The sequence below is a fragment of the Apteryx mantelli genome, chromosome 6 (assembly GCF_036417845.1).
Source record: "Apteryx mantelli isolate bAptMan1 chromosome 6, bAptMan1.hap1, whole genome shotgun sequence".
Taxonomy (NCBI): Eukaryota; Metazoa; Chordata; class Aves; order Apterygiformes; family Apterygidae; genus Apteryx; species Apteryx mantelli.
In genome coordinates this window covers 33,131,852-33,143,770 of record NC_089983.1, presented here as the reverse complement: position 1 = coordinate 33,143,770, position 11,919 = coordinate 33,131,852, and the positions used below count along the sequence as shown (strand labels likewise).

General features: G+C 70.6%; 1 protein-coding gene across 1 annotated transcript; it reads left to right on the top strand.

Moving 5' to 3' along the window:
- The first annotated feature begins 3,677 nt into the window (after positions 1 to 3,677).
- On the top strand, positions 3,678 to 11,919 carry CTDSP1 (CTD small phosphatase 1). Its single transcript, XM_067299206.1, has 7 exons — positions 3,678 to 3,930; positions 6,863 to 7,011; positions 7,301 to 7,402; positions 7,762 to 7,818; positions 8,516 to 8,608; positions 8,917 to 9,102; positions 9,511 to 11,919. Exons 1-7 carry the CDS (start codon positions 3,864 to 3,866, stop codon positions 9,637 to 9,639), a joined length of 783 nt encoding a protein of 260 aa, XP_067155307.1. The 5' UTR covers positions 3,678 to 3,863; the 3' UTR covers positions 9,640 to 11,919.

The following is an 11,919-nucleotide window of genomic DNA, read 5'->3' as shown; positions in this document are numbered from 1 at the left end:
GAGCAGCTGGCTGCAGGCGGAGGAACCAGCTCCCGGCCCCCCCGGTGCCATGGGGGACCCTGGGGACGGCAGGGCGGTTAAGGTGCCGCTCGGAGGCCGGGGCTCTGCGAAGGCTCCTGTGCCGTGGCGGGAGCCGGGTGATAAATTGAGATTTTGCAGCCTGCCTTCAGCCTCGCTGGCGTCCGGGACCCCTCGCGGCCCTGAGCCGCCCCCTCCGGCCGGCTCTCGGGGTGCCGGCTCAGCCCCGGGGGCTCCCCGTGCGCGCCGGGGGGGACGGGCGCCAGGGCCAGCGGGTTTGCAGGCCGTTACTCCAGAGCGGCTGGTCGGACTCGCCTGGCCCGGCGGGAACGCCCCGGCTGGCGGCTCTCCCGGAGCGGGGCGCAACCACTCCTGCAATGAAAGCAGCGGTCTCTGCTGGGGGGGGGGATGGGGGTCCCCAGAGGCGCCATCCCTCGGGAGGGGCAGCCGAGGTTTGGTGGGGAGGCGACAGAGCCCCCGAGGCCGGGAACGGAGGCGCCGGGGCGGCGGGGCAGCGCCAGGCCTGGGGGCAAGCGGGCAGCGGGGTCCCCGGCCCGGCCGCCGCCGCTCATCGCCCCGGATGCCCCGTTTCCCGCCTCCCCGGGCCGCGGCCCCGCCGGATGCGGCGCGGAGCCGCCCGGCCCCGCGGGGGCGACCGCGGCCCCGGCCCCGCACCCGGGGGGCCCGGGGGGGGGGGTCCCGCCGCGCTTCGCCCCCCGCCGCGGCCCGCACTTGCGAGACGCTCCCTGGCTGTTTCAAGGCTCCCCCCGCTCCCAGCACCCCCCACCCCAAAATCCCCCTTCCCCGACGAGCCTGCCCGGGGGGGGGAGGGGGCACATTGGGGTCCCGCGCCCCGACCCCCCCTCCGGGAGGGACCCCCCCGCTCCGCGGCTCCGCGCTTGTTTATGTGAAGAATTTCCCCTTCCTTAAAAGGGCGACGCCCGGCGCGGGGTGGGGCGGGTCCTCCCCCCCCCGCCTCCCCGTTGGCCCGGCCTCGGGTTGCTCGGAGGCTGCTTGAAGGAGGAGCCAAAGCGGTGGGCCCCACCGAAAGGCGGGGGCTCCCCGGGGGGGGCTGCCCGCCCCGGCCTGGGCCCCCCCCACCCTGGGCACCGCAGCACCCGCCACCCGCCTTGGCCTCAGCAGCAGCACGGGGCTCGCCGGGACTTGCCATCTCGGTCTTGCTGGGAGCAGAGGGGACAGGAGGGGACGGGGGTGCCGAGCCCCAAGCCCTTGCCAGGGGGCTGAGGGCTGGCGGGACCCGTGCTGTGGGAAGGAGGGACCCCCCAGGCACCCCCCAACCCAGCCTGGGTGGTGAGAGAAGCAACCGCAAAGATGCACAGAGACCTTCGCGGTGGCAGCACGGTCCCCGGAGAGGATGGGCTCGCTCCTGCCCTCCGGCCAGCTGCTTGTCCCACGGGCACGATGAGGCCCGGGTCCCCACCAGCCGTGTGTCCCCAGCCTGCCCCGGGTAGGGTGGCAACAGCTCCAGCCGAGGACCCCTTGCTGCTGCTGCTGCCACCGGGACACTCCTGGCCTTGATAGCTTCCTAATGACATTAATTAGAGGACAGGCAGGGCCGGGATGAGCTGGGGCTGAGCCTAGAGAGCTGGTGCTTCCAAACGGGCTGGTCGGGGCAGGGAGCATGCGGGGAGGAAGAGGAGGGTTTGACCAAGGCTGGATCATTAGAAATGCCATGTCCTGCCTGGCCCAGGGTTGCCAGCAGCCAGCTGCGGAGCACCAGCGGGGCCAGCTCTGCCTCCTCGCCCGTCCCCGCTCTGAGCCTGGCACGGCAGATCCGGTGCACAGGGAAAGGGCCGTGGGTGCCGCGGGGCACAGTGTGAGCAGCTTCCACGTGCATCCTCTCACGCCTGCCGGCAGTGGAGACAGGCCCTGCCACCCTGCTGGGCGCGAGCCAGGCGTCCCGCTGGCGGCACCGGCCCCACCTGGGCAAGAGGAGCTGTGCTGATCCACCCAAAATAGAGACTGGAGGAAGCACAGCCTCTTCCTCTTCCTCCAGCTGGGGTAGGAGGGCAGCACTGGGTCCCCAGTGAGGGGAAATTGCTCCCTACCCAGTGTGGCGGTGCCCCTGCTGCGGAGGGGCAGGGAAACTGAGGCACGGGGCTGGCCGTCGCCCCTCGCCAAGGCACGTGGAGGAGCCGGGAGGACGAGGTGTCCCAGCTCCCCGCGGCTTGTCACACCGCCCTGCGCGGGAACCAGACTAGCGGCCGGCAGCACCAACCGGCCTCGGATCCCCCGGCGTTTCCAGCGCCTGCCGGGTCCTGTGGAGCCGCAGCCTGGTTCCCCGGCAGGCACCGCCGCCTGGCCGCTCTGTGGGCCTCAGCTTCGCCTCCAAGCACTGGCCTGGCCACCGGCTCTGGGCTCCGTGAACATGCTAAAACCCGGGGATTTTGCACAGAGATGGGCTGGGGCAGCCTGGTTTTTGCCACGAGGGTGGCGGTGCCGTTCTGCGCTGGGGAGGCTGTGGAGGGAGCAGGGACCCCCATTTCCCGGTGGGGCTCCCCCGGGCACGTGCAGCTGTCTCTCTGTGCCCCCCATTTGCAGTGGGTCTGGCGCCCCGGAGGCTGCTCCCTCCATGGGGCAGGACAGTGACAGGCAGGACGGCTGCCTGGCGGTGCTGCCGCACCGGAGCGCTCCTGGACTCCCTCGGGCCAGAGAAGGCCTTTTGCAGACCCTCGAGATCCCAACCCACCGCCGAGCGAGGTGAAAGAACTCCAAGCAGGTTCAGGCGGGAGATTTCCAACCTGCTCTTCCAGCGAGGGAAGGTGCCGCGTCGCCGGCTCCTGTGTGGAGAGGCAGGAGGTGACCAGGGCCAGGGACCTGAAGCTGCCTTGAGCGGTGCCCTCAGAGCAGGGCCATCTCCCACCGCCCGGAGCGGCCCCCTCCACCGCCAGTCCCTGCCGTGGACGTGCTCCCTGGGACTGGCCCCATCCTGCACCTTCTCACCCTGGGCGGCAGCGGTCCGGTGCAAAGCTGCCCTGGTGGGAGCCATTCAGGCTTCCCAGCTCGCGGGCAGGGAAGGTGCTGAGCCAGTGCCGGGACTCATCCGGGAATGTCAGCGCACAGGGGCTTGGGGAGCCAGCTCCTCCCGGGGGGGGCTGTGGCTGCCTCAAACTTCTGGTAAAAGCTGCTGCTTTTTGGAGAGTGGCTGTAGAGAGCCCCCGGGGGGGGGGGGGACGGGGGGGACACAAGGGATTACAGGAGAAGGAAAGTGGGGAAGAAGGAAAAAGCAGTCGGCCGTTCATTCAGCACCCGTCGCCCCATCGCATTGCCCCTCCCGGGGCGGAGGGACCCCAAACCCAGCCGAGGGGTGCAAACCCCGTGCCTGGAGCCACCCCCACCCCCCACAGCGTGCAAGGTGGGGGGGGTGCAGCGACCTCCCGCCACCCCCAGAGCCGGGAGCCCTGCTGCACCCCCCGGCGGCACCTTTGGGTGCTGTGAGGGGCCAGCGCGCCCCCCCGCCCCCCCGCAGAGCGGGTCACCCCGGCGGGGGCAGGACCCCCCTCCCCCCCCGCGCCGCGGCCGCCTCTCGCTTGCGGCCGGCGGGCCCCCCCGCGGCGGGGCGGGGGCGGGGGGGGCTGGCGTTGCCCTTTTAAGGGGTTCCTTGAAACCGCGTCCGGGTTCCATGTTTGTAGCAAAAATTGTGCAGAGGAAACTCCATGTTGTAACAAAGTTTCCTCCGCGGCGCCGCGCCGCTCCGCTCGCTCGCTCGCTCCCTCCTTCCCCCCGCTCCGCTCGCCCCCTCCCCGCGGGCCGCCTTTGCCCCCTCCCCCCTCGCTGCGGGGGGGCGAGCGGGGGGCCGGCGCGGGCCCCCTCCCCGCGGGCCCATGGACCACCAGTCCATCATCACCCAGGTCAGCAAGGAGGAGGCGGCCGCGCCGCTGCAGGAGAAAGGTAACGCGCCCCCCCCCCCCGGCCCCGCTTCCTTTCCCTTTGGGGAACCGCCGGGGGGGGCGGGGGGGGGCAAAAATGCGAAACCTGAAAATAAATCACTGCCCCCCCCGCCCGGGATCCGCCCCCCGGAGCGGCTCCCCCCCACCCCGGTGCCTGTCACTGCGGGGCGGGGGCGCGGCAGCCGCAGGTCTCCCCCCCCCCCCGGGTGTGGGGGCCCGTCGCCCCACAGGAGCACCCCACGGGTGGGGGGAGGCTGCGGGGCTGGCCCGGGCCGGGCTCCCCCGCCGGGGCTTTGCCCTCCCGCCTCCTTTCGGGGGACCCCCCCCGGTGCAGGAGCTGCCCCCCGGGAAGGGGGTGTCACTGTGGGTCCGGGCAGGACGTGTCGGGCAGCCCTCGGGGGGTCCGGGGGACCTGGCAAAGGGATGGGTGCAGGGAGGATTGGGGGGCGGGGTGGGTGTTGGGTGCCCGGGCATGGTTGCTCCCGGAGTGTGTGATGAGCTGCAGGCGGTCTCAGGCTAGCAGGTCTGACCCGATCCCCTGGGCACGTCCCGACGCAGCCTGGGTGAGCCGGGACCCTCGAGCCGGGTGCGCTGGGCAAAGGGGGCAGAGCTGGGGGGGGGAGGTTAGCTGCCTCTACCTGCACGGGGGAGGCCGCGTCCCCCCGGACGCTGTCAGTGACCCCGGGGTGCCAGGGCTTCGGGGACTGCCAGGGCCGGGCCGGGCACGGAGGGGGACTGCTGAGGCGCCGGCGTTTGGCGTCTCGGGGCCGTTTCCTCCAGAGCTGGCTGAGCCGGACACCGGTGGCGAGCGGGGAAACTGAGGCAGGAAGGGGGCTGAGACCGGGCGCCGTGCTGCGGCCCAGGGCAGGGCACAGCGGGGCACCTCCGGCAGAGGGGACGGAGGACTGCGGCGCCTTCCCCTGAGCTGCTCCATCACCCCAAAACGGGGCCGTGCAGGGGGAGCGGTGCCCGTCCCCGCTGCCTGGGCAGGGGGCAAGGCCGGGGCGCTCCCCGCGGGCCTGGGGAGCTGGCAGGGCCGGGCCGGGCCGGGCTGGGGAGCAGGCATGGGAACCGGGCCCGTCCCCGGCGGGGGGCTGCTGCCCCACGGCGCCCCGCCACGCCTGCCCTTGCCCGTGGGCGCCCCGCCGGATGGGCTCGTCAGGGCTCCGCTGAGCCCGCGGCGCCCCGGGCCCGGCCCCCAGTGCCCCGCTGTGGGGTGCCCCACGCTCGGGTTGGGGGGCCCTGTGGGGGCTGCTGGGGGGCAACTGCAGCTCCTGGCCGCCTCCGACCTCATCCTGGCCCCATTCGCAGGGCAAGGACGGGGTTTGGGGGGGGAGGGTCTGGCCCCTGGTGTCTCGTGGGCATGGGGGGCTGGAGCCGGTCTGCTCTGCCCCCAGGCTGGCGGGTGGGCAGCGGCTGCCCCTCTGCCTCAGTTTCCCCTCTATCTGCTGAGCAGCCAATGGGGGCGCCGGGAATGGCGCCCAGGCGAGGAACTTTGTTCTGATTGGCTTGCAGCTCTGGCGCTCTCTGGTCGGCCAATGAGGGGGCCCGCTTGGTGGCACAGGGGATGGGAAAAGAGGGGCCCGTAAGCTCCACCCCCTCGGTGAGGCCCCGCCCACGCGGCGGCCCACCAATGGCGTGTGCTGCCCGGGCCCCGCCAGGACGCGGCCCCGCCCCCCGCTGCCTGCTGCCTGCTGCCTGCGGGCTCGGGCGGCCGGTGCCGACGCAGCCGCCGGGGCCGGTGCCCGCCCTGCCGCCCTCGTCCTGCAGCGGTGCCCGTGGGGTGGCCCACGCGGAGCGCCCTGGGGTCTCCCGCCGGCACCTGGGGGGCACCTGGGGGGGGCGCGTCGCCCACCGGGAGGGGCTGGCGGGCTCCCGCCCCGCCGGCTGTGCTTGGCGCGGGTGACAGGAGCTCGGTGCCCGTGGCCAGGGCAGGAGCCAGCGTGGTTGATGATTTGCCCACGCGCACATCCGCTCCTCAGTCCCAGCCGTGCCTGGGGCCCGAGTCCACGGCACTGCGCGGGGGCTGGCGCCCCTGCTGTGCTCCCACGGGGTTCAGCCAGGGCGCCCATCGCCGCCCCATGAGGTGCCCAGGGTGGATACAGACCTCACTTTTGGGCTGTGCCCGCTCTGTTATTTTAGGGTCTCCTGCAGCGCGGCAATGCGTAGGACGGCAAGCGTGTGCAAAGGGGCAGGGGCACCCCGGGGTCACTCGAGGTGCCAGTTGGGGTTGCTGAGGGCTGGGAGGGTGCCCGGGGTGAGGGGCTGCGTGTGGTCCCTCCCGGGCCCTCTCTAAGTATCTGTGTTTCCCTGCGTGCCGGCTCTGCCCCTGCGTCAGGCTTGGCAGGGCACGGCGCAGCAGCGCGGGCCGCGGTGGGGAGGAAGGGCGGCCGGACGTGTGCTCAGAGCTGATAAGGCACCAGGGAGGGGGGCTTGCAGCCCTCCTGGCACCTCCTGTGCCCACCAACTGTGCCTGGCACCCAGTAACCCCCCCCCCAGTGCCCACCCAGAACTGGGGCACCAGCCGTTTGCACCCCAGGGTGCTGTGGCTGGGGACCCTGGCGGATGTGGGTGAGCCCTGGCGCAGCCCTGCCGTGTTCCCCACTGGCCGCCACAAGCAGACGATGGGCGCAAGGGGTCAGTCCTGTCTCGTAGAGACCCTCCTGGGTGCTCTCAGGTTGCTCAGCCGTGTGGGACCACCTGGCACTCGGAGGACAGACCCGCTTTTGGGTTCCCGGCTGTGCCAAGCAGGGGTGGGCAGGAGCTGGGGGTGAGAAACAGGGAGGAGATAAACCAGTGAAGGCCCAAACTCACCTCATTTGCCGCCAGGACTCCAGCCCAGCACCCCTCTGCCCTCCAGAGCTGGTGGGGACCCAGGCATCCTGGCAGCTCGCTGGTGCCCCCGGCCCATTAACCCCCTCGTGGCCCTGCAGGTGCCCAGAGTCCGTCATCCACCAAGAAGCCACGGAGCCGCAGCATCTTCCAGTCCCTCTTCTGCTGCCTGTGCCACGATGACGCGGAGCACTTCTCCGTCAACAACAACGCCCCGCTGCTGGTGGAGGAGAACGGCACCGTGCCCAAGGTACCCCCCGCCAGGCCCCCCCGCGTGCACCCGGCATGCCTGCACCCCTCGCGGGGGCAGAGGCTTTGCAGGGGGAGGGCTGCGACGCGGCTGGCTCTGGGGTGCAGCTCCGGGATGCACTCGAGCCCTGGCCACCTTCCCCCAGCGCTTCCCCTGTGCCAGGCAAGGGGATGCGGGGGGCAGAAGAGACCTGCCCCCACCTCCCCTCTCCTCCCTCGGGCTGGCAGGGGGCAGGAAGGCGAGCTCCTTGCCGCCCCCCCAGCCCCCGGTCTGTGTCTCCCCACCGCAGGCTGCCGTCAAACACCTCCTGCCCGAGATCAAGCCGCAGGACGCCAGCAAGCTGTGTGTGGTCATCGACCTGGATGAGACGCTGGTGCACAGTTCCTTCAAGGTGGGAGATGCCCCAGGCGCTGCCCCCACCCTGCCCACCCCCATGCCCCATGCCACCCTACCCCACACCTCCTGCCCCATGCCCCAGCCTCAGCCTGCTTCGGTGCCACCCAAACCGGCACCCTGCACCCCAGGCACCCATGACCAGCCCTGTGCGCCCAGCGTCAGGCCATGTCCAGCACAGCCCTGCCACCTTCCCAGCTCAGACGGGGGTGTCCCGGTGCCAGGCCAGGCAGGCACCTCCAGGGAGGATGCAGTACGGTGGCTCCAGGGCTGGCACGGGGTGCGCAGGAGGCAGGGGGTGGGCGGTGTTTGGGCAGGGGTGCGCACCTCGCACTGACCCTGCTGTGCCCTCTGCAGCCGGTGAACAACGCTGACTTCATCATTCCTGTGGAAATCGATGGCATCATGCACCAGGTAATGGGGACTTGCCTGGTGGGCAGGGGGCTCAGCTCCTCGCCCTCTCCCCCACCCGCGAGTGCCAGGAGCCATCCCAGCACTTGGGAGGCAGGGAGAGCAGGGCAGGAGGTGGCACAGGGGGGCAGGTGCCTGTGTTGAGGGTGGCAGGGTGCCAGGACTGGCGCTTTGGGGCGGCCACCCCTCTTTCCAGCATGGGAAGCAGGTAAAGAGGGATCCTGGTGGGGTGCCCTATGGATGCCCATCCTGCAGCGGCTGGTGCCAGGTTCAAGTAATCCAGGATAGGCTGTGGTTTTGGCAGTCAGCCTGTTCTAGGTTACTTGGCTCCGGCGCCTGCTGGACACTTCACCCCAGATGGGCCACCAGGGCTGTGGTGTCCCCCCAGCCCACCCACTCGGCTGGCACCGCTGGGTCCTGCCCCCTCACCCCCGTGGCGTAGGGCAGGCAGCGCTCTGCCCCCCTTCCCAGCCACGGTGGCAGGGGCAGGGAGCCGTCTGCACCAGCTGGGGTCGAGGGCACAGTGCCCGTGAGCCGGGAGGCACGGGCGTCCCCCAGGGTGGGTGCGGGGGGTGCTGGGTGAGGGGCTTCTGGGTTGGGCGTGGGGACACGGCTGGGTAAGGGCTGGGCTGGGCTGGGCTGGGCTGGGCTGGGCTGCGCGCGGGCGGGCTGCCCTCACCCCTGCCCCTCTGCGCCCCAGGTGTACGTGCTGAAGCGGCCGCACGTGGACGAGTTCCTGCAGCGCATGGGCGAGCTGTTCGAGTGTGTGCTCTTCACCGCCAGCCTCGCCAAGGTGAGTGCCCGCCTGCCCCTGGCCCCCCTGGCCCCCGGGCGCTGCCGGCCCCCTTTCCTGCCGCCCCTGCGGCGTGGCTGGCCGTTGGGTGCCTTTGCCCACCTCTCCCCGAGGCATAGTCTGAGCACTTGAAGGGGAAACTAAGGCGTGGGGCAAGCTGGCATCAGCGGAGAGCTGGGGACAGAACGCAGATGTCCAGGTCCTGCGGTCCCCACCAGGTCCTGCCGGCTCCCCTGCGGCTCAGGGGGCAGCGGTGGCACTGGGTTAGGGAGTGCTCTGTGCCCCAGTGGCGCCCTCTCTGCCCCCAGTACGCGGACCCCGTGGCCGACCTGCTGGATAAATGGGGGGCTTTCCGGGCCCGGCTCTTCCGGGAATCCTGCGTCTTCCACCGGGGCAATTACGTGAAGGACCTGAGCCGCCTGGGCCGCGACCTGCGCCGGATCATCATCGTGGACAACTCGCCCGCCTCCTACATCTTCCACCCCGACAACGCCGTATGTGCCCGCGCCGGGGGGGACGAGCTGGGCAGCAGGGGCAGGGGTGGGCCGGGGGGTGCTAGGTGTGCAGGGAGCTACGGGATGGCGCTGGGGGAACACGGGGCAGAGCGGCCGGGCCCGTGTGTGCCCGGAGGGGGGTATGGGGTGACCATGTCCCACACCTGGTAGCACGGGAGTCTCCGTTCACTCTGCAGTGGGGGGGTCCTTCCCCACTGCTGGCACCTCCGGGGGGTCCAGGCTGGCTGTGGGGACAGGGGCCGGAGCCGGAGCCCCGTGTCCCCCAGCAGCAGCTGGAGGAGAGAAACGGGCACCGAGACGTGACCACCCCTGGGGTGGAGCAATGGGACTGGGGCTTGCCAGGGGCGTGGGCATCCTCCTCAGCCGGTGCCCTGCGCGTGCCTGCAGGTGCCCGTGGCCTCGTGGTTCGATAACATGGCAGACACGGAGCTGCTAGACCTGCTGCCCTTCTTCGAGAGACTCAGCAAAGTGGACGACGTTTACACAGTGCTCAAGAAACACCGGACTAACAGCTAGTGCCCCCGGGCGCCCGCCCGCCCGCGCCCCTGGGCCGTCCCGGGGCTCGGCGCCTTGCCAGTGGCAGTGCCAGCCGGACGCCAGCGCCAGACTCCTGCCCGCCGGGCACTGACGGTTTTTCCTGCGCCAGGGGGGCATCGTGGTGGCAACCGAGTGCCTTACTGGGGGGGTCCCAGAGCGTCCCCCCCTTGTCCCCGGGCCTGCTGGGTGCGGGTGCCCCGGCCCCCTCCCTGCCTGCTGGTGTTGGGAGCAGATGGGGCAGCAGTGCCCCTGCCATGAGAACTGGGTGGCCCTCTGCTTGGGTGCCCCTGCCCCCCCGAAGGGTGGCCCATGGGTGACCCATTGCCTTGCTGTGCTGGGGACCTGCTGGGGGGGGGGTTCCCGTCCACCTCCCCAGCTTTTGTCCCCTCTCCCCAAAATGGTTCTCAGGTCCTTTTCTCCTCCGTGTCCCCCAGAGTGGGGAGGGGGGTCAGCAACTGCTGCTTTCCACTGCTTTTTGGGGGGACAGACCCCCATCTGGGTTCTGCCTGCTAGGTGGGCTGGCAGCCCTTGGTCCCTATCCACAGGGGCCCACAGTAAGGGTTAACCCCCTGCCACCACCCTCCCAAAAAGAAAAGGGGGTCCCATTAGTCTTGGAACATGGGGGCTACCTCCATACCCTTAACTCTGCCCTTGGTGCAGCTGATCACCTCTGGGGGGGGCACGTCTGTACCCCTTCCTCGTGCCTTCCAGTGCCCCTCTGCCTGCAGGGGCGAGTTTTGGGGGGCAGCCAGGCCTCAGGGCTGAGCCCCTGGCTGTAAATGCCCCCCCACGTGCCTTGGGACGCTGCGTCTCCACAACCCCCATGCAGTCCTGCAAGGGCTGTGCCGAGAGGGGGTCTTAAATCCCCCCCTCCAGCCTCAGTTTATTCCCAGCAGGGGAGAGTCTGGCTGCCTCCCCCAGCTCCCAGTAACACTGTGTTAATGGGAGCCCCCCAAGTCCCTAATGAGGGGATTCCCTGCCCCCAACCCTTTGCAGTTTCACCAAAGGCTGTGACTGCCTGGGAGGGGGGACACCCCAATACAAGCCTTAGCGTCCCCCCCCATTTCCCCCGCAGCCTTACACCAGCCCTGGCCCCTCTTCCTGCAGCCCGGGTTCACCCCCGTGGGGCTGAGCCCTTGCCAGGGTGTGCCCCAGACTTTGGGGGGCCGGGGCTCTCAGGGAGGGGGCTTAAGGGGGGGCTGAGTTCAGCCAGGTGCATTTTAGATACAGACAGTGTCTCTATATTTTTAGGGGAAAAAGCATCAGTTTCCCGAAAAGTCACAGGTGCCTTTTTACCGCTGTGCCAGGGAAAGAGGAGGGCAGTGCTGGGTTGGGGGGGAACCGAGGGGGTTTTAACTCTCTGTTGCTGCCTGTCCGGCTCCCGCAGGTGCTGCCCTTCTCCAAACGCTGGGTGCCGGGCTAGTCGCCCCTGCCTGGGGTAGGCAGGGTCCCCCCGGGGCCTGCCTGTGCCCCCTGCCTCAGCACCCTGCCCCACGGCAGGGGGCTCAGGGCAGGGGGTGCTGCACAGCATCCGCCCCCAGGGACCCCTTCCTGCCCCGGGCCTGATCCTGCCCCTCCAGGAGGGCCGAACTCAGCACTTTATTAGACAAGTCAAATGGCACCAGCAAAGCCCGGTGCCCACCTGGGGCCCAGCGAGCACCCGCAGGTGCTGCGGCACCCGGGGAGCGCGGCCCCCGCGTGCGGCGGTGCTGGGCACCCGGCGGGGCACCTGCAGGTGTCCTGGAGCCGGCACCGGGCAGCGTTTGGAGGGGGCGGCCGGGTGGTTGTGGTGCCCCGTGGGTGTGTGGCACCGTGGGGGGATGGGAGGGACGGGGAGGGCTGGGGGACCAGATCAAAGTGCCTTTGTGCGATTAAAGCTGTCAAACCTCCTTGGAACGGGGAGCCGTGCTGAGAGGCGGGTGTGCGTGCGTGTGTGCGCACCGCATGCTTGCACTTGTGTGCGTGTCTGGGCCGTGCATATGTGCGTGCATGCGTGTGCTGCGCGCGCTGCGCACACCCGTGTGCACAGGGGCACGCGCTGTGCGTCTGCCGAATGCCAGCGGCACGTGCGTCCGGGCTGCGTGCACACGCGGCTGGGCACGTACGCAGCCTGCTGCCAGTGTGCAGGCACTGGGGTGCCGTGGGGGGGCTCTTGTCTCTTTGCTTGCCCCTCCTCCCATGGCCTCGTTGGCCTTGTGCCCCTCCTCATTAATGAAGTCCCTGTCCTCCCTCATCGCTGCACTAATTACTGAGTTCATT

Bases quoted from the DNA above. Each gene is read 5' to 3' on its own strand.
- CTDSP1 (XM_067299206.1), top strand. From the start codon at position 3,864: ATGGACCACCAGTCCATCATCACCCAGGTCAGCAAGGAGGAGGCGGCC. The intron at 7,403-7,761 runs GTGGGAGATGCC...TGCCCTCTGCAG, and splicing joins TGGTGCACAGTTCCTTCAAG to CCGGTGAACAACGCTGACTT. The intron at 9,103-9,510 runs GTATGTGCCCGC...GCGTGCCTGCAG, and splicing joins TCTTCCACCCCGACAACGCC to GTGCCCGTGGCCTCGTGGTT.